This window comes from Anas platyrhynchos, chromosome 4 (assembly GCF_047663525.1).
Source record: "Anas platyrhynchos isolate ZD024472 breed Pekin duck chromosome 4, IASCAAS_PekinDuck_T2T, whole genome shotgun sequence".
In the NCBI taxonomy this organism is placed as follows: Eukaryota; Metazoa; Chordata; class Aves; order Anseriformes; family Anatidae; genus Anas; species Anas platyrhynchos.
The window spans coordinates 76,938,986-76,966,897 of NC_092590.1; the positions used below are offsets into that span (position 1 = coordinate 76,938,986).

Below are 27,912 nucleotides of genomic sequence, written 5' to 3' on the forward strand. Positions count from 1 at the left end.
AAATCACCAAAAATCACCAAAAATCACACAAAAAATCACAAAAAATCACCAAAAAATCACAAAAAAATCACAAAAAATAAAAAAATCACAAAACACACACAGAAAAAACAAAAAATCACAAAAAAGTCACAAAAATAAAATTTAAAAAAATCACAAAAATCACAAAAAAACACCAAAAAAACCCCACACACACATACAAAAAAAAAAAAAAAAAAACACAAAAAAAATCCCAGCATTGGGAACACCCCGAGTTCAAAGAATCACAAAATTATCAAGGGGGGAGAAGCCCTCCCACATCATCTGCTCCAACCAGCCCCCTACACCTCACCCACATCTCCAGGCACCTTCCCTTCAACACCCCCAGGGATGGGGACGCCGCCCCCTCCCTGTCACCCCGTCCCCACACTGAGCGCTTTCTGACAGAAATGTCTCCTCATTTCCCACCCGAACCTCCCCTGGCACAACTTGAGGCCACTCCAGAATCACAGAATCACAGAATTTCTAGGTTGGAAGAGACCTCAAGATCATTGAGTCCAACCTCTGACCTAACACGAACAGTCCCACTAAACCATATCCCTAAGCTCTACATCTAAACGTCTTTTAAAGACCTCCAGGGATGGTGACTCCACCACCTCCCTGGGCAGCCTGTTCCAGTGCCTCACAACCCTTTCAGTAAAGAAATTCTTCCTAACATCTAACCTAAAACTCCCCTGGCGCAACTTAAGCCCATTCCCCCTCGTCCTGTCACCAGGCACGTGGGAGAACAGGCCAACCCCCACCTCGCTACAGCCTCCTTTAAGGTATCTGTAGAGAGCGATAAGGTCGCCCCTGAGCCTCCTCTTCTCCAGGCTGAACAAGCCCAGCTCCCTCTGCTGCTCCTCATAGGACTTGTTCTCCAGGCCCCTCACCAGCTTCGTCGCCCTTCTCTGGACCCGCTCAAGCACCTCCATGTCCTTCTTGTAGCAAGGGGCCCCAAACTGAACACAGTATCACCGTTACCTGTGAGAAGAGGCCGCCCCCCACCTTTAGCCCCAGAATCCCAAATATCATATATCAGATATCAGTATTTTATATCAGTGTTCCCACCACGCTCCCGTTAGGGCTGTGAGGAGGCTGTAAATCACCTCATATGGCAGTGCTGTTGTGTCCAAGATGTGTGTTTCCCCCGTGGAGCCATCTCCGGCAGCCCCCAAGCACCATTCCCCGTGTCCCTCCCAAAATCCCCGGTAATTTTCCTCCTTCTCCCACCCTCACACAACACAACCAGGCAAGCACGCAGTCAGGTTTTTAAAAGGGGCCTTTCTCCGTTTTATTTTGCCCAATAAAAATCCTTCACAGTCAAGATAGAGAGAGGAGAGTGAGAGATACGTATACATATAGATCTTCATATCTATTTATATATATACATACCTCTGTACAGATATCTATAGATATATTCACCGTAGAAAATCGCGAAGGCAGTAGCTCTTCACATCTTTATAACCCCATGGAAACATACAACAGACTAGCAGTAGATTGTGAAATGTGGTAGAGTTTTAACAAGAATTCCCTACACGGATACACCTTTGCTGTACAAAAATCCCAGAATGCTGTATTTTCTCTCTTTATTTTTCCACCTCTTTTTGTTAAATACACCGACCAGAGGCCAGGTCGAGACAACAGTGTTTGAAAGTGACTGGTGGACAGGAGACACACCCAACCTTATGGAGTTCTTTTTTTTAAATATTTTATTTTTTATTATTTTTTTAAAGTATATTTATATAGATATATATATAATTTTTTTCTTCTTTTTTTTTTTCTTTTTTTTTCCAAAGTCTCATTAAACGCAGTTCGGAGAACCAGCAACAGTCAACGCAGAACGAACAGTAACAGAGTCGAGTTCAGAACACTTCTGGTTTGAATTCACAGTAAGAGCAGAGAGAGAAGAGAGAGAGACCGAGGCTTCGAGAAACGAACAGAGGAGAGAAAGCACGAGGCTGGGGTCGAATTTACAGTTGGGCGGGTCCAGAATGTTGGACGAAGGGGTCTGATGTGGATATCCTACAAACACACAGAGCCTGGGAAGCTCTGGCCGCTCCCCTGCGGGGCTTTTATTGCTGGTGAGATCAGACAACGGGCTTGCTTGGGGCGCCAGCCGGCCCAACCTGCTGTCCCTCCATCAGGGAGCTGGGTTTTGGGGTGGATGGGCTGGAGAAGAGACGTGGAGACGGGTGACGAAACAACGTGCATTTATTTCGGATGAGGGAACCCTCACAACCATCCTGCCCAGTGCAAGGCGAAGGCCGAGAGAGGGTCAGGACGGGCTGCCTCTCAGCTCACAGCATTTACCAGGTCCGAATGAGTGCAAACAAAGACACCTTGGAGGAGACCTAGCCCTGGGCTGGGCTCTGCGGGGACTCCACTGCGTGGAAAGAGACTGCATAGACGCGTCTGGGGTTGTGCAGCATTTTGGCACCGGGCGTGGAGCTCCCTCTGGGCACATTTGTTCCCTTCGGCCACTGGAAGGGCACCCACGTGCCACCACGGGCACCTTCTCCTCCAGGAGGGCTCCTCGGTCTCCCGTGGGTGCCTGGCTGTCACCAAATGGGACTTTGCGAGCTCAGGCACCCCTGGGGGCCCGGTGGCAGTGACTGTCCTGGGATGGGCACCAAAGGAGGATCGAGCACACATCCCGGGGACACAGACTGCCTGTATGCTGCACCTGGGCACTTCCAGGCTCTCTGGACACATGGGCACCACCAAACTCAAATCGTTGGTGGTTATTCGGAGCCAGAGCTGGCCTCACATCCCTTTCTGAAAGAGGAGAGCCCAGGGCCAGAGTTACGAAGGTATTTGAAGGAACGTTGGCTTGCCTGCAGGTATCGGAGTTGGGAAGTCCCTTTTAAATCTCGCTAGAAAAACCTATTGCTTCGTGACAGAAAGCAGAGGCTTTCTGCCTGAGAAAACAGATCTGGAGGAGAGCCCCGAACGCACAACCCTGCATGCCGGAGGTTGCTCCAGATCCAACATGATCCCCTTCATTGGGTGAACCTAGGAAGAAGCTTATCCCGAAAGTGCAGAGGCTGAGCTCTGGTTTTGCTGACAGCTGCATCCTGTTGGGAAGCCTGTTGGGAAGCCTGAAACCAGCTGGATGCGATCCCAATGCCTCGGTGCCCCACAGGGACCAGGAGGCATGGGATCTGTGTCTTCCAACAAGAAGCAAGAGGCTTGAGAGCTGATGCAGAGGGGCAGGAAGGATGCGGGCAACGTGGGGAGCAGATCTCCAGCAGGGAAACTTGGTGAAAAGGAAAGGAGGCAGCTCCAGGCACGCAGCCCGGAGCCTTTCGGAGATCTTTGGTCGTGCTGGAGCGAGCTGTAAAGTGCCACAGCGAAGGGCAGGAGCGGGGTGGGTTGGTCCTACCCGCGGGCTCCAGGTCTTCCCACTGCTCTCTCTTCCACAGGTCTCGGGTCGTATTGGCCCCAACCCCATGGATCCCAGCACATCTGGCCCTAAACACGTGCGAGGCTTTGAGGGCAGCAGCAGAACTTGCAGAATTACACCTGAGCCAGGAGCAGAATCCCCTCAGCTCCGGGGCTGGATGAGCAGAGGTGGAGAGGACAGCTGGGATGTGGCCAAGCCCAAATTCTCGGGTGAGTTTCACGGGACAGAAAGATTTTATTAACCTCATGGAAGGACAAGTCGTGAGCCTCCTCGGCCATTCTCTGAATTAAAATGCCAATCTGGCACCTGGGCTGTTCTTCCAGCAGTCAGCCAAACCCGACACCTTCAGGTTTCGCTGGGTCTATCAGGACACACTCATTCCTGGCACCACTGCAAAAAAAAAAAAAAAAAAAAGGAAAAAGATCTGGGAAAAAAAAAGCTGTCAGAGCAAACCTGACGCACTGCAGGGCTTGGCTGACTGCTGCTGCTGGGATCTGGGTGTGTGAGGAGGGCAGGTGAGCCCCTGCTCCTCCTGCCCGTGGATTTTTGGAGAGCTAGGAGGGGCAGAGGTGGGTGAAAGAAGCCCATCTCGTAGCCTGGGCTCTTGCTGCTGATGGTCTGCGTGCTTTTTGTGTGGTGGCCTCAAAATCATCCCGCAACAGGCATCCAGAACAAAACACCTCCCAATTTCCCAGGGACTGCAAAGCCCTTGACAAGCACAGCTCCCCCTCAGCTGCTCGGGGCTGGAAGACAGCGCAGGTTTCTCCGAAGAGAGGCACAGAAAGCAGCACGAGACACCACATCCCCAACCCCGACCCCATGGGGGCGGTTGGCCCCATCTAGAAGCTCGCTGTGTGGAACGGAGGAAGCCCTGGGATCTGCCTGCCCAGAGCTGTGCCTCTCAGACCCCTGACTGGGGTTTTGGGCTCTGAAATGCTGAAGCAAAGAGCAGGGCTGGGCTGGGGGCTGAGGACCTGCCCCGTTTGACTCCAGCGACCTTCTGCCAGGTCCTTGCTTGCCCGTCCCACCCCTGCCCTCGGCATGGCACTGTCTGCTGCTGGCTGGCACCAATTTTCCTCCTTCAGCTCCCGAGGCACAGGCAGAAGCCGTGGGAGAACCCAGGTGCCCTCCACCAGGGTCTGGAAATGCCCCGATCTCCTCCCACATCTCTTATTTGCTGCAGCTCCAGGGATCCCCGCCAGCTACCAGCGGTTCCTCCCCGAAATATTGTCTGTTGACCTCGACTGGAGTCTCCTTTCTCCTGCTCAGCCTCTTTGGTCAGCCTGGAGCTCCCCGCGGCGCAGTCTGATCCCCCCAGGTCAGACCTGGTGATGGGGAGCGGAGAGAGAAGGGAACTTGGAAGGTGAAGAGTGTCCCGAGATGCTAATTCTGGCTTTGTTCCAGCTGCTCTCCAGGGCAAAGAGCCCAAATTCCCGCTTGCACCGATCCCCTGGCTGCTGCCCAGTCAGCACAAATCCCCCCAGCGCAGCATTTTGTTAAAAAAGCATCCGTGCAAGGGAGAACCAGGCCCGCTTCGCCCCCCCCTTTTAAAGCTGAATGCTGGTGTTTGATGCCCGCATCGTTTTCAGGGAGCGTGCACGTAGGATTTGGTTATTTTTCGGCCGGGACACAAGCACCTGCACGACCTGAAGCATCGCCTTGTGTAAGAACACCCTGGGCAGAGAGAATGCACCGAAGTGTCTCTCGTTTGGGGATGGGTTTGCACAAATTTCTGGGCAAGCTGCTAAAGCTTCTGCTTGCATAAACATCCCACGGGGTTGGAGGCTACCCCAAACCTCGTTCCATTGATTGTGGGGGCTCTTGAGAAGGGGAACTGGCTTAGATCTCAAGATTTCAAGTTTTTTTTTTTTCTTCTTGCTGTAGCCAGCTTGGATATAGGTAAGAACAGGGGGGATCAAGGCAGAGGTGGGAGGGTTTTTCTGCTCCCAGGGCTGGTCACGACCCAGGAGGTGAAGCGGAAATGCAGAAGGAAGAGACAAGGAAATGAAAACGCAGCATGTGTCGACAGAAGCTCCTGCTGGGCGACCATCCCTTGGTGGCTTCTGTTACCAGGACAGGCTCGTCCTGGTGCTCCAGGACATCCTAACCTCCTACAGGCCCTCCTACGGGCTGCAGGAGGGAGTCACCGGGCAGAGAGATGTCTGGTTTCACTGAAATCAGGGGCCAGTCTCCTCCTGACTTCACGAAGACCATTGTCTAGACAAGATACTTGACGCGGAACAGTGAGTTTGCTCAGGAGCCCAAGAGCTTTGCTCCGTTAGCCAATGTGGCTAAAATTGCCCTGAAATAAAAAAAAAAAACAAAACACAACAACCTGCCACTTTGAACTGTTTTGCTGCATATAAATGCTTCGAAAACCAAAGGAACCAAACGCAGCCCTCCAAAACAACCGACCAATTTTGTGAATTGTAGGAGAGGGGTGGCAGCCTCTAGCGAAGTAACAGTCACGGCAGATTACGAAAGAGACAACTGACCCTCACCAGCTGTACTAGGAAAAAAAAAACAAACAAAAAAACAAACAAAAGATGTCGCATTATCAATCGAAAACCAACGCACATCCACAGTTAGTTTACCTACAGAGCACAGAAGAACAGAGGAAGGGTGAGGGAGCTCGGCGTGGGCGGACTCACGCCGCTCCGACGGTATCGCGTTATCCTTCGGAAGATCACTGGCTTGAGTAGGTAGTACATGCACAGCAATTAAAAAAAATAATAAAATAACAAAACCTGGGCATCGTCTCGGTCCCACCTCAGATCTCGGTGGACTCTATTCGCTCGAGTCTGGAGGGAGTCCAGGGTTTTTTCTCCTCGGTGTGCGGGGGGCTGGTGGCCTTCGTGTTCATCTCGTTCACCTTGTGCTCCAGGAGCTGGTTCTTCTGGTACATCTCCACGTAGTTGAGCTGCAGCTGCTTCTGGTACTTGATGACCTTCTCCTTCTCTTCCTGCCACGTGCGCCGCTCCTCCTCGAAGTCCAGCACCTGCTGCTCCCGCTGCTGCCGCTCCAGCTTCAGCTCCGTCTGCAGCCTCTCCACCTCCTTCCGCAGCGCGCCGACGCTGTCCTCGCTCTGCCTCTGCATCTTGGCTTCGTCGCTCTCGCAGGCCAGGGGGTCCCGCAGCTTCTCCGCCAGCTCCCCTCCGAAAGACCCTGCCGGAGGTCCCATGCTGGCAAGCGTCCGCTTGAGTCCGGAGACCTCCATCTCACAGTGGTTCAGTTTTTCCCTCAGCACCTGCACCTCGCTCATCTTGCGCTGCAGCTCGCTCTCGCAGATCTCCAGGTTGACGCTCTTGGAGCTGTAGGAGTCCTTCAGGGTGAGGATCTGCTCCTCTTTCTCCCGCAGGAAGTTTTTGCCTTCCTTGAGCTGCGTCCGCAGCCCCACGATCTCGTTCAGCTTCTGGGAGACGTCTGCCTGGGAATCCTTCAGCTGCTGCTTGAGCAGGGAGATCTCCCCCGCCTTCTGGCACACCTGCGGGGAGAGAAGCCGTGAGGGAGGAGGAAAGCAGCGAGGAGCCCCCACCCCCTGCACGGCCTCATCTTGGCAAGAGGCTCAGGTAGCAGAGACGGCCAGCAACTGCTCCAACACCAAGCTCCAACCCTCACTGGGACCCAAACCAAAGACCTAAAGGTTGTCCCTGTGTTTGTGGGGGAGATTTGGCTCTTGGGGACCTGGTGCTGTTCCCAGAGGGAGCTAACCAAAGAGCTGGGGTGAGTGCTGGTGTTTCTCTCCCTTCATTCATTATCCTCACCTAACCACAAGCCACAGGAGTCCTGCGTAAATGCCCCATGGAAATACCCTTGCTGCAGCATGTAAATGCGTTGTGGAGGTGGCACAGTTCACTATGACACTCCCCTACTTCTGCTTAGTCCACCAAACGTGGACTGAGATGTTGGAAGGGAACTCTAAAAACACATCATAGTGCATAACGTTGAGCAAAACCTTGAAACTCAGCAATCAGGATGGCCCAGTGCCCACCACGAGCAGCTGAAGAGCCAGGAGAGGTACCTACAAGCACCAGCACCGGCTCTCCTGGAGCTCCCGGAGCTAAATGAGCACCCACATCCCCGCCAGCACTTGTCTGCAGCAGATGCAGAATGACATCGTGCTGCTTGGGCTGTAATTACAGCCACGTCGTTAATGCCTAGCTGAAAAGCTGCACAAGCCCAACCGTGGATTTACTCAAAGTGCTCTCCGCGGGCTGGCTTCTCCCAAAAGGCAGAGAAACACATGATGAAGAACGGCTTGGGAAAGACTCAATTGTCAGATTAAAATGCTTAAATTTAGGTCTGTGTGTGTGTGTTTTGCAGATCTAGGCAACACAGTCTGCAGAGCATGGGGAGCAGCTCAGCCAAGTTTAGGCGTCTACAGATTTTAGGGGTCTTGATCCACCAGCTGAATCCTGCCTCCTTATAATAAATAATCGAAAGCCCATTTGTGGTTTTAGCAGTGCAAAATCAGGGAATTTTCCAGACCCAACTTGTGGGAAGGCACAAAAAAGACCTGGGCAGAGCAGCTGGCCAACAGAGGGGCAATGCACCCCACTTTCTCCGGGAGGCAACTCGCAGAGATTTTATAGCAAGCCTCTAATAAGCTCTGCCAAACATCTGCAAATAGCACATTTCAGAGCCTAATTAATCCCAGTTTCATTGATTTTCCATCAGGATTAGCAGAATAGGGGCTTCTTGATTTGAGAGCTACTTTTCGCCCATGCAGTCTTAATAAATTTAAAGTTTCTAGCCAGTCTGTGGAAGGATTAAAATTCTTCACATGATCAAGCTGAAAAAAAAAAACATGTTAGCACTGGCTATACAAACAGAGTTTGATAAAAAAATGTTCTAAAAATAGAAACAGAAGAAAAAAAAATATGCGAGACCTAGAAAGAGGAATTTGCCTTTCAGCCTTTTGAGGGAGATAAACTTATTAGCAACTGAAAACAGCGCGTTACAATGGAAAGCATGAGGTAAACTTGGCTATCGGTATCACTCTTAGCTCACTTGCTTTATATCTTAAGTAAGAAAAAAAAAATAAATCAAATATTTGAAAAGCGGTTTCAAGGTTTGCCCAAACGCAGACGTTAGAAGAATTTAATTAAAATAGGCTTAGACCCAATTTGGAGAGGCACAAAGAGCTGCACGGAGAGACCTGCAGTCACTGAAATTGCGTTGGGATGTCCCACGTGGAAGTGACCTGGCTGTGAAGCCTAATTATTAACCAGCACAGGATGTGCACGCACCAAAAATATTCAGTTTAATTGAAAACCACAGGTTTGGAGCTCAGACAAACGTAGAGGTGACCGAAGTGTCGTGTTTTCTGTAGGCCACCGACCCACAGCCTTTATCTGTGGGGTGCATTTGGGGCAAATGGAGGTGTTTTGGGTCATCAGAGCCCTCCAAGAAAACCTCTCCCAGGTCCACTTACCTCCCACTTGGTCTCCTCAATCTTTGGGAGAAACTCAGCCTGCTCCTTCTTGAAAGCCACAAATTTCTTCTCCAGCTCCTCGCGCTGTTGGAGGAGCTGCCCCATGTCGTCCTGGAGTTTTTTTTTCTCCTGCTGCAGCTTGAAGATCTGCAGCTGCAAGGCCTGCTGAGCCCGCTGCGCCTTTTTGGAGACCTGCTGCAGTTTGTTGGCGTAGTTTTGCCTCAGGTCCTCCATCTCCCTCTCCCAGATCTTCTGCTTCTCCTCGAACACCTGGAAGATGGCCGCCTCGCTCTTGTCCAAGTTCCTCCTCATCTGCAGGACCTCCTGCTCCTTCTCCCACAGCCGGTCTTCCAGGTCTTGGATGATGTCGTCTGTGGAAGGCGAGTGGAAAGGCATCGTTTCGTTGAGATGGTTCAGTCTGTTGAACGAGGAGGTGCTCTTGCTCGACGAGCGCCCGCTGTCTGAGGTAGATATCCCGTTGTATCCCACGATGGTCTTGTCCACGTAGGTGGTGCCGATGCGGTTGATGTGGCTGGTCGAGGCGCTCATCGGGCCCACGTGCTGGCTGTAGCCCGTCCCGTAGGTGGGCAGGCTGGTTAACGAGTTACGGCCCGAATCCGAAAGGCCTCCCACTTGGTTTGTAGTCCTGTTAAGGCCGGGCTTGTCGAGTCCACTTTTGGGGGCGGACGGGCTATTGCTGTTGGCGTGGTTCAAGCTCTTTCTGTTCTCTGTCACCCCGTTGCTCTGCGGCGGGCAGAGGTTCTGCATGGAATGGAAGTTTTTAGGAACTACGGGTTTAAAGGCTGAGGGTCTAACTAAGGGCTCATTGCTCTGCAAAAGGAAAAAGGACCACGCATCAAAGACAGCAGGAACTTCGGTAACGACACACAAAAGAGACATCAGCACAGGCCGGGCTGCTGGAGCTGAGCCATTTCCAGCCAGCTCCATACTCCTCAGCCTTAATACCCCTGGGGCTATTTGGGATTTAACACATTGGACCCGTGAGTTAACTTGTAGGTTAACACTTTATTTTTCCCTTGCCCCAGTTGGGAATAAATAAATAAATCTTGACGTGCCCCAAATCTGCATGATTTTTCCTAGAATGCTGTGTGCACAGGGATAGGTGGGAGCTGTGGCCACAGCCATTGCCGGGCAAGTAACACGCTGAGGCTGCTCTTTAGTTCAAATTTGGTGTTTCCAGCAGCCAGACACAGTGCTGGGGGAGAATCAGCTGTGGCTGCAAAGGATTTAGAAAGGATTTTAAAACCTCTGAAGTCTTGCACATTCCTCTCCCCATGAATGCGCCTACCGAAACAAAATTGACCTCAATAGGGGACTGAGCGTCCCCAGCTGGGGGAGTGGGCATCGGGTGAAAATGAACCTTGTATTAGCAGAGATCTGTTGAAAACGCCTTCCAGGAGAAAGAGCAGGAATGAATCCTGGTCAACACGCAAGGCTGGAGACCAAAAATCGAGACGGACTACGGGGGCCACCAGGTTAATGGCCCAGGAGACAGGGCCACCAAACGCTGCAGAAATAATACTGCTGCTGGCAGCCTCCCCGGGACACAAATTATGGGGTTTGCTGGAGCAGAGCAGCGGCTGCATCAACCATGGTGGGCTCTGGGGCTCCTCCAGGCCTGGGTGTTTGCTCCCCCAAGCTGATACGAGCTGTGAGGGCTGCGCTTGGGTGGGTGACGTTTACGGGGGTAGTTTGCAACCTTGTCAGATCGTCCCTCACCAGGGGGAGTTGGGGCTTGAAAATTCTCTCGAGTGACACCTTTTTGTGGCAGTGGGCTGTAACATAAAAACATAAAAATGTTTTTTTTATGGACAAAAACATTTATGTTTTGTCCATATATGGCCCAAAACATAAAAGCGTGACTTGATCCCTACCAAAACCAGAGCCAATTCCAGCTCTCTCTCTGCCAACAGGAGAGGTAGGCACAGCATTTTGGGGAGGTTGGATGACTTCAACGCAGCCTTAGATGAACTGGAAGCATCGCTTTGAAAGATTTAGACGAGCTGGAAGCATGAAAGACTCATCACCATGCTCTTGCCTTCCTCAAGAGCTACCGTCCCCCACGAAAGAAACCATGATATTATCTGCCAATAACCATTAAAATATCTGCACGGTGAGACTTGCAGGGTGTCAGGCTGACACCACAGCCCGACCTTCCTCACCAACGCTTTTCGACACGTGCCAGGTCCACCCGGCTGCTCCGGGGGGAGCTTCTCACCTGCTCCAGCTTGCCGGAGATTGGCAATATCTTTGGTGGGTTGCCGGGCTCTCGGTACTGGGGAGGAGGTGGCAAGTTCTTCTCGTTGTTGGCGGCCACGTTCCCGCAGATGTCCACCTTCACCTTCTCGCTCTTACGCAGGTCGCCGTTGATGTAGAGGGCATTGGAGACCTTCTCCGACTTGTACGCCTTCTCCTCGCCCGAGTAGCGGTTGGAGAGCTCCCGGCCGGGGTACCCGTTGCGGGAGCTTTCCGCCGGCCGCCCGCTGCTCTGCGTGCGGGTCCCCACGCTCTTCATGGCAAATTCCTGCTCGTTGGCCACCCCGCTGCCCACGCTGCCCATGGTGCTTCGTGAGAAGGGCTGGGACGGCCGGGGAGAGAAACTGTGCAAATTCTCTGGGCTGGGGTGCGTCGGGTCACTGAGGACGGGCAGCGCTTCTAGCGTGGCCATGGCAGCGCAGCGGCGAGGCGGAGGCACAGGTCAGTGGCACTGGGGGAAAAAAAAAGAAGTAAAGAGCTAGTAAAGGTGTGAAAGGTGCCACACATTTGCCATTTCTCTCCACCCCGTGGAGCTGCACAGCTCCCTTTTAAACAAAATATTCTCCTCCAGGTGCCATTCTAAGCTTTCTTTCAAAGATTTATTCCCCTACTGCGTTTTATTCTTTTATTCTAACTAGGCTGTGCCTTGCACTGGCCAAAAGTAGAACGTGGGAAGTGGGGAACGTGCAGGCAGTGGTTATAATGCCTGGTTTTCACCTGGTCCTAACCACAGATTTCCTTTCCTCTTCCACAGGGACCAGTCCTCACGTGACTGGGGGCTCTCCCCAGCTCCATCGCGGCCTCAAACTCCAGTCCTGTGACTTCAGTCCTGGCTTTATAGGGGACCAAGCGCGGTGAACCCCTGAAACATCTGTGTTTGGGGGAAATTCCCCGAGTACCGGTGGTTGCACTGGGGCTGAACTCATTAACAGCGGGCTGAACTCATTAACAACGGCCATGGTCAAGGTCCACAGCTACTGGTGCAGAGGCAAGGTACAATTCATCACTTCCTACACAAATCAGGCCCCTTCTTGAAATCCATTCTGAAAGTTACAGAAAAAATACAACAAAACCCAATAGGTTTTCCCAAAACAGCAGAGGTGGGATGATCCCATAAGACAAAAAGTTGTGGGGAAGCTGCTCGGCGTTGAGCTGAGCCGGAGCAGAGCGTGGGGATCATGCAGGAGGTGAAGGTGTCCTAGGGATTTCCCTTCCCTCTTCCCCTCCGATGTGTTATCTCATGAGGTTTTTCTTTTAAAAAAAAGGTTAAAACAGGGATTTTTTAAAAAAATCTCCCCTTTTCCAGTGCCCTGATCTTGCAGAGCTCTGCCCCGTCCCAAATCTGGCCCGAGCATCCCAGGGCTGGTCTCACGATGCAGGATCCAAGCTGTGCCACAGGGATAAAATCTGAAAATGGACCTTTTATTTTTGGCATGTATTTTTTTTTTCTTTCCCCTTTTAGCTGGAAACCATCCAAGAAAATAGTCTGAAAACGTTGGCTATTAGCTCGTGTTTACTGTAAACCCAGGATCTGATAAGCTGAGCATAAGGACAGGCATTTCAAATATGTTTTCAAGGAGATTCCAGAAGTGCCAACAGATCCCTGGCAGCACAGCTCCGTTTGCCAAAAAGGGATGTGGTATTTTTTTTGGGGGGGGCAACAGCAACTCCCACTTTAGTTTCTTTTGGCCAGCCTCAGTTCTTAGCCAGTTTTTGCCCTCCTCATCCTTTAGGTGAGCTGCAAAATGGGGTTTTGAGCGAGGCTGAGGTGAGGAATACCAACAAGGCTTCTGGATGAGGAACCCAAGACCCATCCATGTCTCCTGGTGGCCCCGTGCCCAATTTCTCCTCCTTTGGGCACTCAGGGGTGTTCTCCCTGTCCTTATATTTTCCCTTATATCCCTGCACCTGTAACACCGCAGTTCGGGCTGGGGACGCAGCTCTTCTGAGGCTGCATGAGCAAATTAAACCTGGAGCATCAGCATCTGCTTTTTGGCAGGGCTGGAGCCCGTCTCCTGTGGCCTCCTGAGCTGTTTTTTTTTTTTTTTTTTGTTACTTTTTCCTTTGCAAAGAGGTTTGACTTTCACCTGCCCCCTGGGGAGAAACAGAAACCGAGTTCCCTTAACCCGGTTAGCTCCGTGCGCCCCAGATCTCCTCGGCACGGAGCAGGGAGGCAAAGTGGTTTGGTTTTTCCAGCATTTCACCCCTTAACCCCCTTTTTTAGGTGCCGAGCGCGGCTGGGAATGGAAGAGACCCCCGAGGCGAGAAGTGGAAGTTGTGGAGAGGCCCCAGACGGACAGAAAGCCAAAGGGAGCTCTGGATTTGGAAGCACGCCGCCATCCTCTGCCCTTTGCAGGTGTTTTATCCTTCCCAGTGTCACATCCCACCTGCAGCAGGCGTTGGAGGCACCAGGGCCACTCGTGCCCTCGCCCAGCTCTGCCCTTCCCCCTGCTCCCCAAAGCTGAACCGAAGCAAGGGAACTTTCTGCAGGCACAAAGGAGGTGGAAGGGAACCCTTCCAGCACAAACGCTGATCTCATTTCCCATTTCCGAGCATTTGTGCACTCACAAAAGCTGAAAAAGGGTTGGTTTTCTTTGTGTCTCCACCTGGCTGGAGGCAGAGCAGCCTTCCTGGTAGGCATCTGCGCGAAAAGCACGTGCCTGGAGGGGGGCACGCAGCTCCCCGACCTTCTCCACCTCGCACCACCTCCTCGTGCCACCCTCTAACACAGGAAATTTTGGGGGAGATTTCCTTTTCCTTGCCTGCAGTGGGTGAACCCTCCGTGGCTGCCTCTTACCAAGTTTTTTCGTGGCTTTTTGGGGACTTTTTCCATAAATACAGCCATCCGGGGAGCAGCTCCCGCACCGGCACGCTTGGCTTTATCCAAGGGAGCCAGCGAACGCCTCCCGGTAGGAAAAAATTGCCACCCAGAGGAAAAATTTGCCTGTGGATAAGCAGCTGAATGGTTAACTCAGCCTCAGTTATGAAGGCCTGGCTCTGTTCCTGCCCCAGCGGGTTAATTGTTAACACTCCGGTCACAAAAGGCCTTCGGGACACATACCTAGGCACCGTGCCACGCCAGGGGGGGGATCAATGCACAGAAACGGGGTGCTTTGGGTTGGAAGGGACCTCAAAACCCACCGAATTCCCCCCCTGCCACGGGCTGGGCCCACTCCCCGACACCAAACTGGCCGAGGGCACCTCCAGAAGCGTGGCTGCAGGCGGCAGGGACACCTCTGCTCCCCTACAATCTCTGCACCCCTTTTTCTCCCTCGCCCTTCTCACGTTGCCTTGGTGGCCGCCAGTTTTTCTTCCAGCACCGCAGGAGAACAGGGTCCTGCTGGACTCAAACCTGCTTGCAGAAGCTTTTTCCATGCCCAGAGGCCAGACAACGCCATGAAAACACCTTCCCGAGGATGCCGAGCTCCCTTTTCCCCCACTCGAGGTGTGGATAGGATTTGGTTTGGGATTCCTTTGGGTTCGGGAGAAGGGAAGGTGGCATCACCTTCATCCTGGCAGCTGGGAGCACCAGGGGTCTGCACAGGGACCCGCAGCATCCCCTGAGCTCCCGGCCCCAATTTAAAGCCCTCAGCCCCCCCCGGGATGGGCAATTTAGGAGCTGTGAGGCCCTGCTTTGCTTTCCCGTCGTCCTGCCCAGACACGGGGTCGGGGCAGGCAGGTCACCGTGTTTGGGGGCTGAGCTTTCTGGAGTCCCCCTGGAAATAAAAGCGAGCGGCTCAGAAGCATTTCCTTTCCCTTTTCCGCCTGCTAATGAGATAATTACAGCCTTTTGTATTCTGGGAAACTACTTTCTCATTACGGGGGGCCTCATCAGCTCCTTACATAATAAGCCTGCTACAAAGGAGCCCAGATGAAAAGACCCAGGCGGGGTGGGGGCTTCCAAAATCCCCATCTGGACCTGAGGGGCAGAGCGGGTGGCAGCGCTCCCCCGGGATGTCCCCACAGGTCCCACCAGCGAGGACACGGTGGGTACCAAGCGTCCTGTCCCCTGTCCTACTCCCTGTACCTGTTCTCTGTCCCCCAGCTGCTCAAGGGACATGTTAGGTGCCCAAATGTCCCATCCCGTGTCCCTGTTCCCTGCCCAAGGGACACTTTGGGTACCAAAATGTCCCATCCCTTGTCCCATGTCCCAGTTCCCTGCAGCCAAACCTACCCAAGGGACACTTTTGGTGCCAAAATGTCCCACCCCATGTCCCACATCCCAGTTCCCTGTCCCCCAGCTGCCCAAGGCACCCCGTACACCAACCAGTCACCACCGCATGCCAACCCCACCACCTCCCTTCCTCAATAAAGGCCCCATTGTTCTGCCCCGACAAAGCCCGAGCAGTGCAGCCTGCTCCACCTTCCCCCTCGCTATCAGTTTTCCTCCCGGGGCTGTCTCGGGGCTGCTTGTGCTGGCCCCATTTGCACCCAGGGGCTTTACTCTGCCCCTAGGGCGCAGCCAAATCTACAGGGAAAAGAGATCCGACAGCGGGTATGGGGTGGCTGTCCCCAATGGGACACCCCCTGCATCTCCCCAAGCATCCCCGTGCCACCACCACCCCTCGGCTGGCCTCCTTGTGGTGTCCTCAGTATGATTTAGGGGGGAAAAGGACCACGAGGAAAGGCTGCGAACCAGCCCCGTGCCACCTGGATCCCATTGCCCACGCCGTGATTTATAATTAACTCACCCGCAGGAATTTCAAGGGCGCGGAGCAATTCCTGCCCGCAGGACGTGCCCCTGTCTCCCCGCTGTGCTTCCTGCTCGTACCTCAAATCTTTGGGATTTGGGGCCGCTGGTATCCTTTAAATTACGGGGAGAGAGGTGCTGGTGCTGGTGGATGCCAGCTGGATCCGGGAGGTGTTTATAGGGGGAGAAAATAACCCCATTTCCCACCCCACACCAACACAGCTCGGGGACAAAGCACCTGCAGCCAGTCCCAGTGCCCCAAAAGACCCCAAGCTGCTGCAAGAGGGGGACAGAGAAGGAAAGAAGTCCCCCCAAAATCCCCCCAAACCCTTTGGGGGTTACCTGGAGAGCCTGGGGCTCCGTCCTCCTGCGCTCCCCGTCCTGCTGCGGGCTCCCTGCCCATCATCCACCTGCTCGGGGCCCCGGGCAAAACTCCCAAATCCTACCTGGTGTAAACAACCCCGGCCGCACTTTGCTCTGCCTGATTGGCCTCCGGCAGCCCGTGCCGTGCCTTAACTCCTTTCTTTCCGTCTTTGCAGCGAGAGGCTGGCACTGAGGGAGGGACCCGCAGCTCTCCCAGCACCTCAGCATCTCCCACAGAAAGGTGCCTGGGGTGCAAATAGGGATGAGCTGCACCATTTAGGGCGCTGGTCCCAGTTCTGTCGGCTGCTGGGAGCTCTGGAGGGGTGCCCGCTGGCTCTGCCGACTGATTTCAGAGGCTTTCTTGTCCTGGGGCTGATGCTTTCCTGCTGCGTGGATGAAATGAGACCACCGCAGGGAGAGGTTCCAGCCTGGGAGCGTTGAAACAGCCTCAGCTTTTGGAGATTTGGGTTAATTCAGGTTTTAAATCTCACCGAAGCGCACGAGGGAGGCAGAGTCTGGCACCCAGAGAGGCTGCGTTTTGTCCCCAAACTCTCTGATAAAATCACGCACAAATTAAAAATAATAATAATTAGAAAAGCTTTATGCTGGGATGTGATCCCTGCAGCCCATTGCACATCCCACAGAGGCAATGGAAGGGGCAGCCCTGTGGCAGGGGGCATGAAGCACTCCCAGTGCCCACCGCTCACTGATTTTGGCGGATTCTGCCTGCTTTCAGCCCATTTGGGGCACGCGATTCCCACGAGCTCCCTGCAGGCCTATGGGGGAGCAAATTAGGCTGAACCAGATCCCTGCAGAGGCTCGAGCTCTTTATTTCACCCTTTGACTCCCAAGGATTCCCAAGAAGTGTAGACTCCTTCAGGCAGTGCTAGAGGAGGCTCCCAGCAGCAGGATGCACGGCGTGCACCTCGGAAAGAGATGTAGGGACAGAGTACGGGCAGCCCTGAGGATCCCTAGCAGTTTTTTTTCTCTTCTGCAGAAAAATTCTCCTGTTTGAGAATTATTTCTGTGTAAATTCTGTCCCTTTCCCCTTTCCTTTCCTTTCCTTTCCTTTCCTTTCCTTTCCTTTCCTTTCCTTTCCTTTCCTTTCCTTTCCTTTCCTTTCCTTTCCTTTCCTTTCCTTTCCTTTCCTTTCCTTTCCTTTCCTTTCCTTTCCTTTCCTTTCCTTTCCTTTCCTTTCCTTTCCTTTCCTTTCCTTTCCTTTCCTTTCCTTTCCTTTCCTTTCCTTTCCTTTCCTTTCCTTTCCTTTCCTTTCCTTTCCTTTCCTTTTCCAACACTCTCCCTCCTTCCCTTGAAAACAATAAAAATCACTTTTCAGAAAGAAAACTTCTGCTCCCCCCCTTTCTTTTCAATGCCTTCTTCCTCTCGAGGCAAAGAAAAACAAACTCCACTACCACCCCAAGGCTTTGTTCCCCGGATCCTTTGTTTTCGCTTTCCTTTTTCTCGCACAAGCAGCGTGCTCGGAGCAGCTCCCCCGGCGGGGTGACCTCACTCCCTCTGGAGTAATTTCAAGATCTCAAAGCACTCCGAGGTCCCCAGCTGCAGAAGTGGCTGAGGGTTTTCTGCTGACCAGAGTGGGAGCAAAACGTCAGCAGTGAGGTCTGGAGGAACGTCACTGACCCAGGATTTTTCCCCTGGGCTCAGCAGAGAGCATTGATGTGCTCGGGCACGTGGCAAGGCAGAAATGGGAAGATGAGTCTCCTCCATCAGACTCATTTCCAAATTTTCAAACCCTTGAGAAGCAGAAAATGAAGGTCTCCAGGCTCTGGCACACACTTTCAGCTCGTGTCTTCAAGCCTTGGTGGACAAAGTCAAGGTCAAATGGGTATAGGGATGATGACAGCCCTGCTGCGGCTGTGGGGCTGGGCTGGAGACCTCCCGAGCTTTCCAAGCAGCATCACTGCAGCTTAAATCCAGCTTCCCACCTCAGCTGGCACCCGACTGCACTTGTAAGAGGCTGATGTCCAACAGGTTGCACTCTGGAAGAAGATCTCATGCAGTAACTCCAGTCCTCAGGGTGGGTTACAGCCGGGCTGCAGCTTGGTGAACACCTCGATGTGCCTTGGTGAAAGCCTTCCTTGAATCTGTGGCCTTTCTTTGCAGCTCTTCCCCTCTATTTATTGCATGGGCATTGAGCATCCAAGGACGTCCCTTTGTTTCTGGAGAGATGCTGCTTCATCCGATTTTTGTGGGTGTCTTGCAGGGACCACAGGAATTGGAGCCGAGCGGGCAGAGTGTTACTGGCAGGGGAATAAGGCTGTGCCATGCCAGAAAGTGCAGCCTTAATGGTAAAAAAAAAATAAAAAAATGATACAATCACCACTACTGCAATCTGTTCAACCTGGGCCAAAGCCCTTGGGCTGGATTCCCAGGCAAACAATGTCCTGTGAACGCCCAGTGTTTATTTGCACTACTAGAGACCGTCGAAAGCCCTGTCTGCACCTGCAAGATCACCTGCCCCGCTGCAAGGACTTGTTCCTTCTCCTTCAGGTGAATAAATTGAGGCCGTGCGAGGCTCCCCCATACCCACACAGAGGCGTGGATGGGAGAGGGCCTGCTCCAAGCCACCACCGAGGACCGGTGGGGGGTCACTGCAGAGCTGGGTGGATGCCATTTGTTACAAGGGGGACGTTTTCCATCTCCAACCATGCCAACATCTGCCCGCTCAGCTGGAGGCAACGTGAACAAGCCAAAAGACTCTGGTGCCTGTCATCCAGAGAGAAGGTTTCCTCTCCTGCCCGAAGCAGCCCTGCTGGTATAAGCTGTCTCTTCCTGAGAGGGCTGTGCTGGATCAAGACGGAGCAGAAAAACCTTCGGCAGTGCTGGCAAGCCCCAGCTCAGTGCGTAGTTTGGGTTTTCCTGTAAATCAGAGGAGGCTCCTGCATCTCCAGCTGTGGGAGATGAAAGCCGTGATGCTCCAGCGTGGTGGCTTGGCCACGCTATGTATATGTAGGTCAGGCCTGAGCCGCATGGGGGGAGCACGTGGTGCTCCACAAAAGCTTGTCCTGGCCATATGGCACCCCCATCCCGTGCCTGCTCATCGTAACTGCTCGCAGGCCAGAAGAAACGCACATCAAACGGCCACCTTCCTCCCTGCAGCTCATGGAAGAAAAGACCGGCGGGGTTTTTTGTTCACCAGCCCTTCAAAAAACGCACATCTCTGGTAGGGGAAGGAGAGCCTGATCCTCTCACAGGATGCTCGAACCACATAAAAGCTGGCCAAGATCCTCATCTTAAGCTTAGGGGCTGAAAAGAAGTGTGCAGGCAAGCAATGCTGTCCTTCACGCCTCGGCTGAGCAACCACGACAGCCCAGGAGAGGCAATGGTGACAAGGTCTCCGCCAGGCAGTAGTCAATCTGCCTGGAGAAAATGGGGTTTTGTCAGCTTTCCCAGCTAATTTGGAGACCTGAGAAGCTTATTTAAGCACCCAGCCTCGAGTGGTTATCCAACACAAAGGAAACAAGCCTCCTAAAGGCTGCCCAGGCCTGTTCTCAGTCCCAAAGCAGCAGGCCAGGCCTGGTAAAAATTAATGGGAGCAAAATAAATTGCTAGCTCTCCACTACCTAAGGTCACTAACGTGCTGTTTCTGTCCATGTTGGGATTTGGGGATTCGGTCCAGCCCCCCGGCTCAGTGCGGAAGGCTTTTTTGGCCTCACAAAGGAGAAGATTAGGGCAAAATCATCACTAGGTACAAATTGCCCGTTATTTATGGTGCCTGGCCCACCCACTCCATCCTTGTCCAGCTGCTTCATCCCCATCCTACTCAAGCTCTCTAGACATGAGTTGGGGGTTGCTCGGCTTTGGCAGGAGGAGAAGCAAGAGGTCCTGGTGAAAGGAGCTCCTGTCAGGGCCATGGGGCCGGGCCTGGGCGCCATGTCACCTCACCGAGCCTCCCTGTGTCCGCCCTGAGGCCCACAGAGAGGGATTTGGCTGAGGGAGGATGAGTGGGAGCTAAAATACCACCTAAACCCGTGACTGAAGGCCCTGCAGGAGTCAGTTTGTGGTTAATAAATGACAACAAACACCACCCAGCTTCCCCATGGCTGGCTTCTTTGTCCTCAGCACAACGTGGCTATTCCCTGCCCTACAGAAAAATTCCCCTGCAGTGGCTGGCACCGGACCGTGACTGGAAACAAGTTTCCCCAGTGGGGACCAGTGGTTTTGTCTCCCCTCCCAGCTCTCATTTCTTTTCCTTAAGCCTCTCCGTGGCCAATTTCCCCCATCTGGGCTCCCTGCGCCCTGCCCTGCCTCCATTTCTTGGCCCCAAAAGGGCCGGGGTGCCCGGTGTCCTGCCTCCAGGATGTTTAGCAAGCTTTCCTCCAGAATATTTGCAGTCGAGGTGGGGTTTGCTGGTGGTTCGGGAGGCTGCTTCCCCTTCGAGGTGTGTTGGTGGTGGAGGAAGGCCGTGTCCTGGAGGCACCCGTGTCCCTGCTGCCACAGGAGAAAGGCAGTGGGACGGAGGCGTTCTGAAGAAATAAAGCGTGAAAAAAAAAAAAGCACAAAAGCACAGGTAAAAATCACTCCGGCCTGAAAGCATTTTTGGCTGGAGACGTGTGGTCCTGTCACTCCAATCCGAAAGCATTTTTGGCTGGAGACCTGCGGTCATGCAGCGCTTCTGCCCCGTCCGAAGTGACTTTGTGGGCCACCTGGGAGACCTTCGAGCCACCTTCGATCACAACCTTGGCATCCCTATGGGTTCCTGGGGCTGCTGCCACCCCAGGGAGGCTCTGGCAGGCTCCCCTCCACTGGTGCTCCTCCACGACACGCTGGTGGAGCAGATGGTGGACCTGTGTCTGCTGACGTCCAAACCACGGGAGATGCCAGGGCTGGGGGAGACCTGGCTTTGACGTGAGCCCTTCCAGGCGGGCAGGTGGTCGGGGAGCTTCTCCCAGCCCCAATGGAGCCAGCACGGCTGGCACAGAGCCACCAGCTCCTTCTGCTCCTTCCCCAACAGGCGTGGGGACACCAGGAGCCAGCTTTCTATCCAAATGCCCTTTTTTTTTGCTTATTGCTTGCCCTGTTGACCTCACCCCTTGCCTGCTGGATAATCCATAGAGACTTTTAGGTGAAAAAAAAAAAAAAAAAGAAGGTGTTGAGGAGAAAGCAGGGGACGGGCCAGAGAGGGAAGATTTCCATAACTGCATAATAACAGCAGATTACATAAGGGCATCTTGCGTCATCTGTGGTTGGCATCTCCGGAGAAGTAATTACATCTGCACCACACGTCTACAGAAAATATTATCACATTAGCTTCCAAATCCTATAATTAGCTCGCACAAGATATGTGCCAGGGGTTTTATCACTTCATATACATTGGCTGTAGAGCTAGACACAGCTATATGGGTTCTTTTTTTTTTTTTTTTAAACCATCTGGGAAAGAATTTGGAGTTTCGTCTGGCACCTGACCCGAGTCCCCATGAAAAGAGAAGCTCTGAGGCTTTGAAGCGCTGCGTGAAGAGTGTCGTCCTCGTGAACGGGGTGGTGAAATGCTTTAGCCACCTCCCTCGGCGCCTGCCAGGCTGCTGGGGACCTGGCGGGATGGGAGGCGAAGCCAGGGCCTGGTTTTCAGTCCTTCAAATGCTCTTTGATTTCCACCTCTGTGCTGCAGACCTCGGGAAGCCATTTTTCGCTCGCTAAGTAAATGACCTGATTTGCAGGGAGGTGTTGCTCTCGTGGGTTGCTGAGCTCTCTGTCTCATTAAACAAACCCTTTTGCTTGCCCGGCTTTGGACTTCAGAACCAGCTCCGGGCTTTGAACACTTCTCCCTTCCCTCCACGTCCGCTGCAAAAGGAAAACGGGGCTTTGAAAGAGCTACAGAGGTTGCAAATGGCTTGGTTTGATGGAGGCCTTTTCATGCTCTGTCTCTTGCTTGTGCAGCAGTTGGGTGCGAAGCAGCCAGGAACAGCCCAGGACAGGGCTACCCCTTGCTGGGGCCGGCAGCACGAAGGACAAGGCAGCAAGTTTTGGGGCAGGGAAGGAGGAACAAGTGAGGCACAGGCCAGCTGCATCTCTGGTTTCCTCCCCATTTTTCATTTGCTCAGAAATGCACCAAGAGTACCAGAAAGTACCAGCAGGTCGGCTGCAAACACAACAAATTTTACACGAATCTCCCCAAAGAGGCTCCTCCAGCATCACGGTGCATCCCTGTAACCCAGCATTGTTCCCAACACCATCCTCAGATGGAGACAAATCCACCCTGGGCTCCTAGGCTGGGGCTGCTCCCTTCCAATTCTGCGATTTGCCATCTGGAAGACGCAGAGACCTGGGCGACGGCCCCGTTCCTGCACCTACAGGGAGAAAAACCAGCCCGCTTCGCCCTCGTGCCCTGTCCCTGCTCACGTTTCTTTTTCTCTTTGCTCGCTCATTTAGTTACAGCCCCGAGAAAATGCTTTGGATGGCTTTAGGAGAGCGGGGGTGAATTAATCCTGCAGAGAACCCTGAAAGCAAACAGCCCTTGGGACGCCCCACCACAGGCTGCTGGTTGCCCCTGGGGGATCATCGAACAAGGGAGAAAGTGGGAAATGATGCCCCAGACCCCAAGCACTGGTCATATATCACCCTCCTCCCACGGCATTCATGCCTCAGCTTTTATTGTGATGCCTCAGACGTGAATATAAGATGGGAAATTCCTACAAAACACGCTCCAGAGGAGTCTGGCATGTGTCGGGAGCTCGCACATCCTATATTTGGGGCGGAATCCATCCCCTATTAATTTGTCTGGGCTGCGAGCAGACGACAGCAATCCCACGCCGCTCGTCTCACCTGTGCTGCTGCCAGCGGGAGCAAACCCCAGCTGTACTTTCAGCAGCTTTCCTCTGTAGGTTTTTAACTGAATCCGCGCTGACAAATCACTCGGGGAGGCTTTACAAGAGCGCCGCTGGCTCTGGGGCACCGCTTCAGACAGCTCGCAGTCGGGAGGAGGAAAGGCAGAAGTCCATCCCTGCCTCCTTTTTGGGGTGGGAGGGAGAAGCCCGCAGCCAAAAATCATCAGAAGCCAGATAAAGGAAGAAATCAGAGGGAAAAAAAGGGAAGAAAACCCTTCCTGTGGTAGCCTGGGGAACTCCCTGCCATGGGATGCAGCTGATGCTCAGCGGGTACCAGGGTCTGAGGGGATGCTTGACAAGGTCATGGGACAGAAATCCCTTGGAAGCCGGTGCAAAATGCACAGAGGTCACATTTGGGAGAGTATTTGGGGAATATCTCACAGGCTGACCGACAGGCCCTGTTCTTATATCCCTCCCCCACTTATTGTTTGTGCTGAATTTCCCTGCTGTTCATCCCCAAAACACCAAGTGCCCCTGCCACGTCTCAGAAAAGTAAAAAGGGAGGAGAAGGATCTGAAAAAACCCAAACGATCGTGATCCAGAGGTTCACCTGTGCATAATATCAGACCTATCATAATAAAAATATGAATAACCCCTAATATTTTGCTAAAGTGAAATAAATCATTTTAAATCAGGGATTGAAAGCCCTGGAGGAGCTCCCCACGACTTGCAGAGTTGGAACTGACCCCGTCCCATCCTGCCCATTGATTCCCACCATGAGACGTCCCCTCTCCAGCACCTGGCTCCCCGTGTTCCTAACCCAATCTGCACCAAACCAGGGCCAGGGGTTAAAGGAAGAGAGGTTCATTTGGGGGGAGCCGGTTCCATCCCTCCCCTCCTCCAGAACAGCCTTTTGTCTCTGCCTTTAGTCTCCTTCTTGCATTAGAAAGGCTTAATAGGGTTTGAATGGGTTCAAAGGTGGCACTGAATGCCTCTTGGGATGGGGAAAGGAGGGAATTTCATTCTGCCCTACCACGCAAGCCCTCAGAGGGGAATCGTGTTACGATTCTGGCCCCAAATCTGAGCTTTCAGCAGCACGGGCGGGGTCAAAGGGTCTCAAAGACCCCCCCAATCACTCCTGGCAGTGAATTTTGCAAGGGAATCGTGCCGGGGCTGCCCCTTCCTACCTGCTGCACCCCTGCAGGGTCCCTGCCCAAGCAGAAGCCCAAGGAGAAGGACCTGGGGAATTAATGCCGATTGCTGCCACCAGTTAATTAGCCCACGAGATCGATCGGAACCAAGTTAGGTGTCAAGAGCTATTAGGAAAGCTTGGCGTGGCAGCAGAAAGCTGTGAAAAAGCTGGGGGAAAGGCGTCCTGGAAGTGAAAGGGGAAGAGGCAGAGGGTGGTGGAGGCAGGGACACGGTGCCAGGAGGTGCACGAGGTGCTGGGGTTTTATCTTTTTTTAAATTTTTATTTAAATGGTTATTGAAGAGCTACTTCAGGCTCCGGAGAGGATGAAAAGGGGGAAAAAAAAGCCCTGGGTGTCCCTGAGGAGCAGCAGCAGGAGTTGGCCATGGGTGAGATGAGTTTGCCCGGGCTCTGCTGGAAGACAGAAGTCTTCCTGATGTTTTTTTAGGGATGGTTTCGTCCTCTCCCTTCCGTCCTGTCCCCTCTGAGCCACCCCAAGGAGCCAGCAGCCAGCCCAGCTGCTGGAACTGAGGGCAGAGCTGCCTCTGTGCCTGCTTTTGGGGCCGTTCCCATCCCACAGTGCCCCCCACCCTCACCTTTTTGGGGTATCCCCGCTCCTCCAGGCCCTGCTGATGGCAAACAGGAGGAGTTGGACCCCACCGCTCCCCAGACACGTCCCTGTCCCCGTCCCCCTGCAATTCCTTGCACCACATTTCTCCTGGCTCAGCTCATCCCCATCACTGCCGGCGCTGGGCTTCCAGAGGAAAAGACGTCTTTGGGCCAAATACCAGCGGATTTGGTTAATTCGTCACCCGCAGACGCACGTCTATTTATTTAAAAGCGCCTCTTGTTATGTTACTTGGCAACTCCCGAGCCCGTGTGTTGCTCCAGCTGATAAATATTGGTGAGGCTGTGCGTGTGCGCGTGGAGCAGCGCGTGTTTTAAGGCGAGCAGCTCGCTTCCAGCCTGCCTACGAAGCAAAAAATGGGCTCCCGGACACCCGCGAGGACCTGGAGAGGTGCAGGAACCATCCGGGATGCTACAGGGCATCAGGAAAGACAGGTCAGAAAGCTAGCAGGGAGATCCGTGGGGAGGAAAAGGTCCAGCTCGGGTCATTAAATATCTCCCCCGGACTGCCAACTGGTGGAAATTGGGAGAGGTTTTTTCTTCGCCCAGGTTGGAGGTGTGATTTCCACGCCAGCCTTCCTGGGTCCGTAGGCATAAAGTGTCCCAGCGAGGCTCCAGCTGCTGTCCTGTTATCCTCCCCCCCAAAAAAAACTCTTTTCCAAAGAAGAACCCAAAATATTTCCAGCCCTTGTGGCTGCTGCGGAGCTCAGTGCACGTGTGGGAGAAGGACGGAGAGCGCGGCCGCTAAAAAAAGGCTTTTTGCAATAAAAGCAGCGAGGTTTGGGGCATACGGTTGTGATTTTCAGCAGGGATCGCCACGGTCTCACCTGGTTTCTGCGTCCTGGGGGGCACTTTGCTCCCTATTATAAGGGCAATTATTTTCCTGCACCCACCTGGCCCCAAAACCGAGCTCCCGGCCCCTCTCCTACCTCCCCAGCCCCATGGGGGGACCCAGAGGAGCCCCCGGGGCCGGGACACCTCGGTTCCTGGGCGCGTGCCTCCATTTCCCTTTCAGATCCCTCAAATAATAACCGTGTTTTGCCAGCTCCTGTGACAAGAATGACTAATGGGGAAAGATCTGCCGAGAAAGGGGAAAAAAAGAAATCTCCTCTTTTTTCACCCTTTCTTTGCCGGATTCTCTCCGAGAGCCCTGGGCAGGGCTGGGATTTCCCTGCTGCGATCCTACAGCTTCCCAGCCTCGAGGCAGCTCCAGGGGCATCCCCTTCACACCAAAACCTCCCTATCGGGACAGGGCCCCCTCCAGAAACTTTCCACGACCCAATTTATCCGGATTCCTGCCTGTTTTTTTGGAAAACCACCCTCCCCACCTGCCCTTTGGCGAGGCAGGAGGCCGGCAGGAGATGCCCGCACCACGGTGAGGCTGCAGCCCCCGGGGACATCATCGGGCTCTCCAACACTTCCCAACCTCCCCCCTTTTTGGGATTTGGGGTTGTGGGGTTGCTCCTTAGGCCACCAGCCCGGTGACCCAGCAAATATTAGCTCGAGGACAGGGGGGGGGATCCCTGCACGTGGAGCACGTGTGGCCCTCGTGATGCTTTTTAACCATCCACCCGAGCCCCCTGGAGCCAGCGGGGGGAATTTTGGATCCCCAAATTTCCCCCCATCCCCTCCGTCCCCGCAAAGCCAGCACGTGGGGCACGGGGAGGATGGCAGCACGGCGTCCCCACGACTTCTCCCAGCCTGGTCTTTTCCTGAGCTTGTAAGGGAAATAAATTCCCCAGGCGGGCTGAGCTCCTGCTATATTTAGCGGCCGCTCCAGCCCGCACACAAACAAACCACGGGGAGGGCAGCGGGTGACAGAAGGGTCCCCAAACCCTATCTGGGGTCCTGCGCCCTATTTTAATGCCGGTGTCACCCCGGAGAAACCCCGCTGCTGGAGCAATCTGGGTTTTATCTGTTTTATCCCCCCCCCCCCCTTTCCCCAGCTGCCCCCTTGCAGGGAAAGGATGCTCAGCGTGCTCCCGAGCATCCCGACCGCATAGCAGGGGACCAGCCATCCTATGGGGGGGCCACCAGCAGCCACAGGTCCCCCTATTTGCACCCAGCAGCTTGGGGGGGGGTTGGCAAAGGGGTCTCTGCGCCCCCCCCCCCCATTTCCACAAGCGCACACGGATGGGGCTCGGCGCTGCAGCGGGGTTGTAGGGCAGGGATGCAACCCTTTATTTTTGGGGTGGGGGGGTCTGCAATCACCTCCATAGGGGTGAGGTCGCAGGTGGGTGCCCCCCCCAGCCTCGTCCCCCCCCCTGCTGCTGCTCGGAGCCACCCAGCTCCGAGGCCGATGACATAATTCCCAGCAACTGCTCCATCCATCCAGCCATCCATCCATCCCATATTCCCCCCCCCAAACATCAAACCCACCCCCTCCCTACCCCCCCCTTCCCCTCCATCACCCCAAAACGAAGCCCTAAATAAAGGATTTTTTTGGGGGGGGGGGGTCTCGGAGCAAAGGAGTGGGAAGGGGGGGGGGGGGCACACACCCACCCAACACACGCCCGACCCGATGATGCTGACGGGCACTGGCGAGCGGGTTCGTACCCAAATCCCCCCCCCCCAAAAAAAAAAAAAATAAAAACCACCAAAAACACACAATTTGCCCATTTCAGGCTCTATTTTTGGGTGCTGTCATCCCCAAGCGGGCCCCGTGGGGGCCGGATCCAGGCAGCTGTGCCCCCCCCCAGCCTCTCTGCCCCCCCCCAACCCCTCTCGCAGCCCCCCAAAAAAAACCCAAAACCCCAAATCACAGCCATTTAGGTTGACCCCCCTTTCCTCCCCCCTCCCCATTTTTACCCCCAAAGAACCACTTGGGCTGGGGGTTGGGGGGCGAACAGGGCACCCCCCCCCCCTCCTTCCCCATCCACCACCCCCAGTATATCCCAGTAACCCCCCCTTGAGCCTTACTGGTGGCGGGGATGCCGGCTGGGAAGCGGCCGGGCGGCGCCGGGGGGGGGTCCCTGGTGGTGTCCCCAGCCTGGCCGTCGTTGGGGGGGGGGTCTCACCTCATTTTGTCGCCTGTCGCCTGCCACGTTTCTCTCCCCCCCCCCCCCTTTTCTTGCGGTAAAAACGGCGGCCGGCCCCGACCCCACCCCCTGTCAAAGCGGCAGCCTAACA

General features: G+C 54.0%; 1 protein-coding gene across 5 annotated transcripts; it reads right to left on the bottom strand.

The window, feature by feature from the left end:
• Positions 1-1,279: 1,279 nt before the first annotated feature.
• LZTS3 (leucine zipper tumor suppressor family member 3) lies at positions 1,280-27,912 on the bottom strand. Of its 5 annotated transcripts, none has more exons than XM_038178005.2 (4): positions 27,801-27,912; positions 11,095-11,583; positions 8,856-9,686; positions 1,280-6,905 (listed from the first exon to the last, which is right to left on the bottom strand). In XM_038178005.2, the coding sequence occupies exons 2-4, from the start codon at positions 11,542-11,544 to the stop codon at positions 6,192-6,194; spliced, it is 1,995 nt and encodes a 664-aa protein (XP_038033933.1). In that variant the 5' UTR covers positions 11,545-11,583; positions 27,801-27,912; the 3' UTR covers positions 1,280-6,191. The 5 variants fall into 5 exon arrangements, with proteins under 5 accessions (XP_038033933.1, XP_071894002.1, XP_038033931.1 ...); XM_072037901.1 differs by having other exon boundaries at positions 8,856-9,617; positions 27,703-27,892; XM_038178003.2 differs by having other exon boundaries at positions 27,703-27,890.

What these genes read in the sequence shown, in the direction of transcription:
- LZTS3 (XM_038178005.2), bottom strand. Translation starts at nt 11,544, where the DNA reads ATGGCCACGCTAGAAGCGCTGCCCGTCCTCAGTGACCCGACGCACCCC. An exon ending in TCTCCGGCAAGCTGGAGCAG is followed by an intron (nt 9,687 to 11,094) that starts GTGAGAAGCTCC and finishes TTCCTTTTGCAG; the next exon opens with AGCAATGAGCCCTTAGTTAG. An exon ending in TTGAGGAGACCAAGTGGGAG is followed by an intron (nt 6,906 to 8,855) that starts GTAAGTGGACCT and finishes CTCTCCCCGCAG; the next exon opens with GTGTGCCAGAAGGCGGGGGA.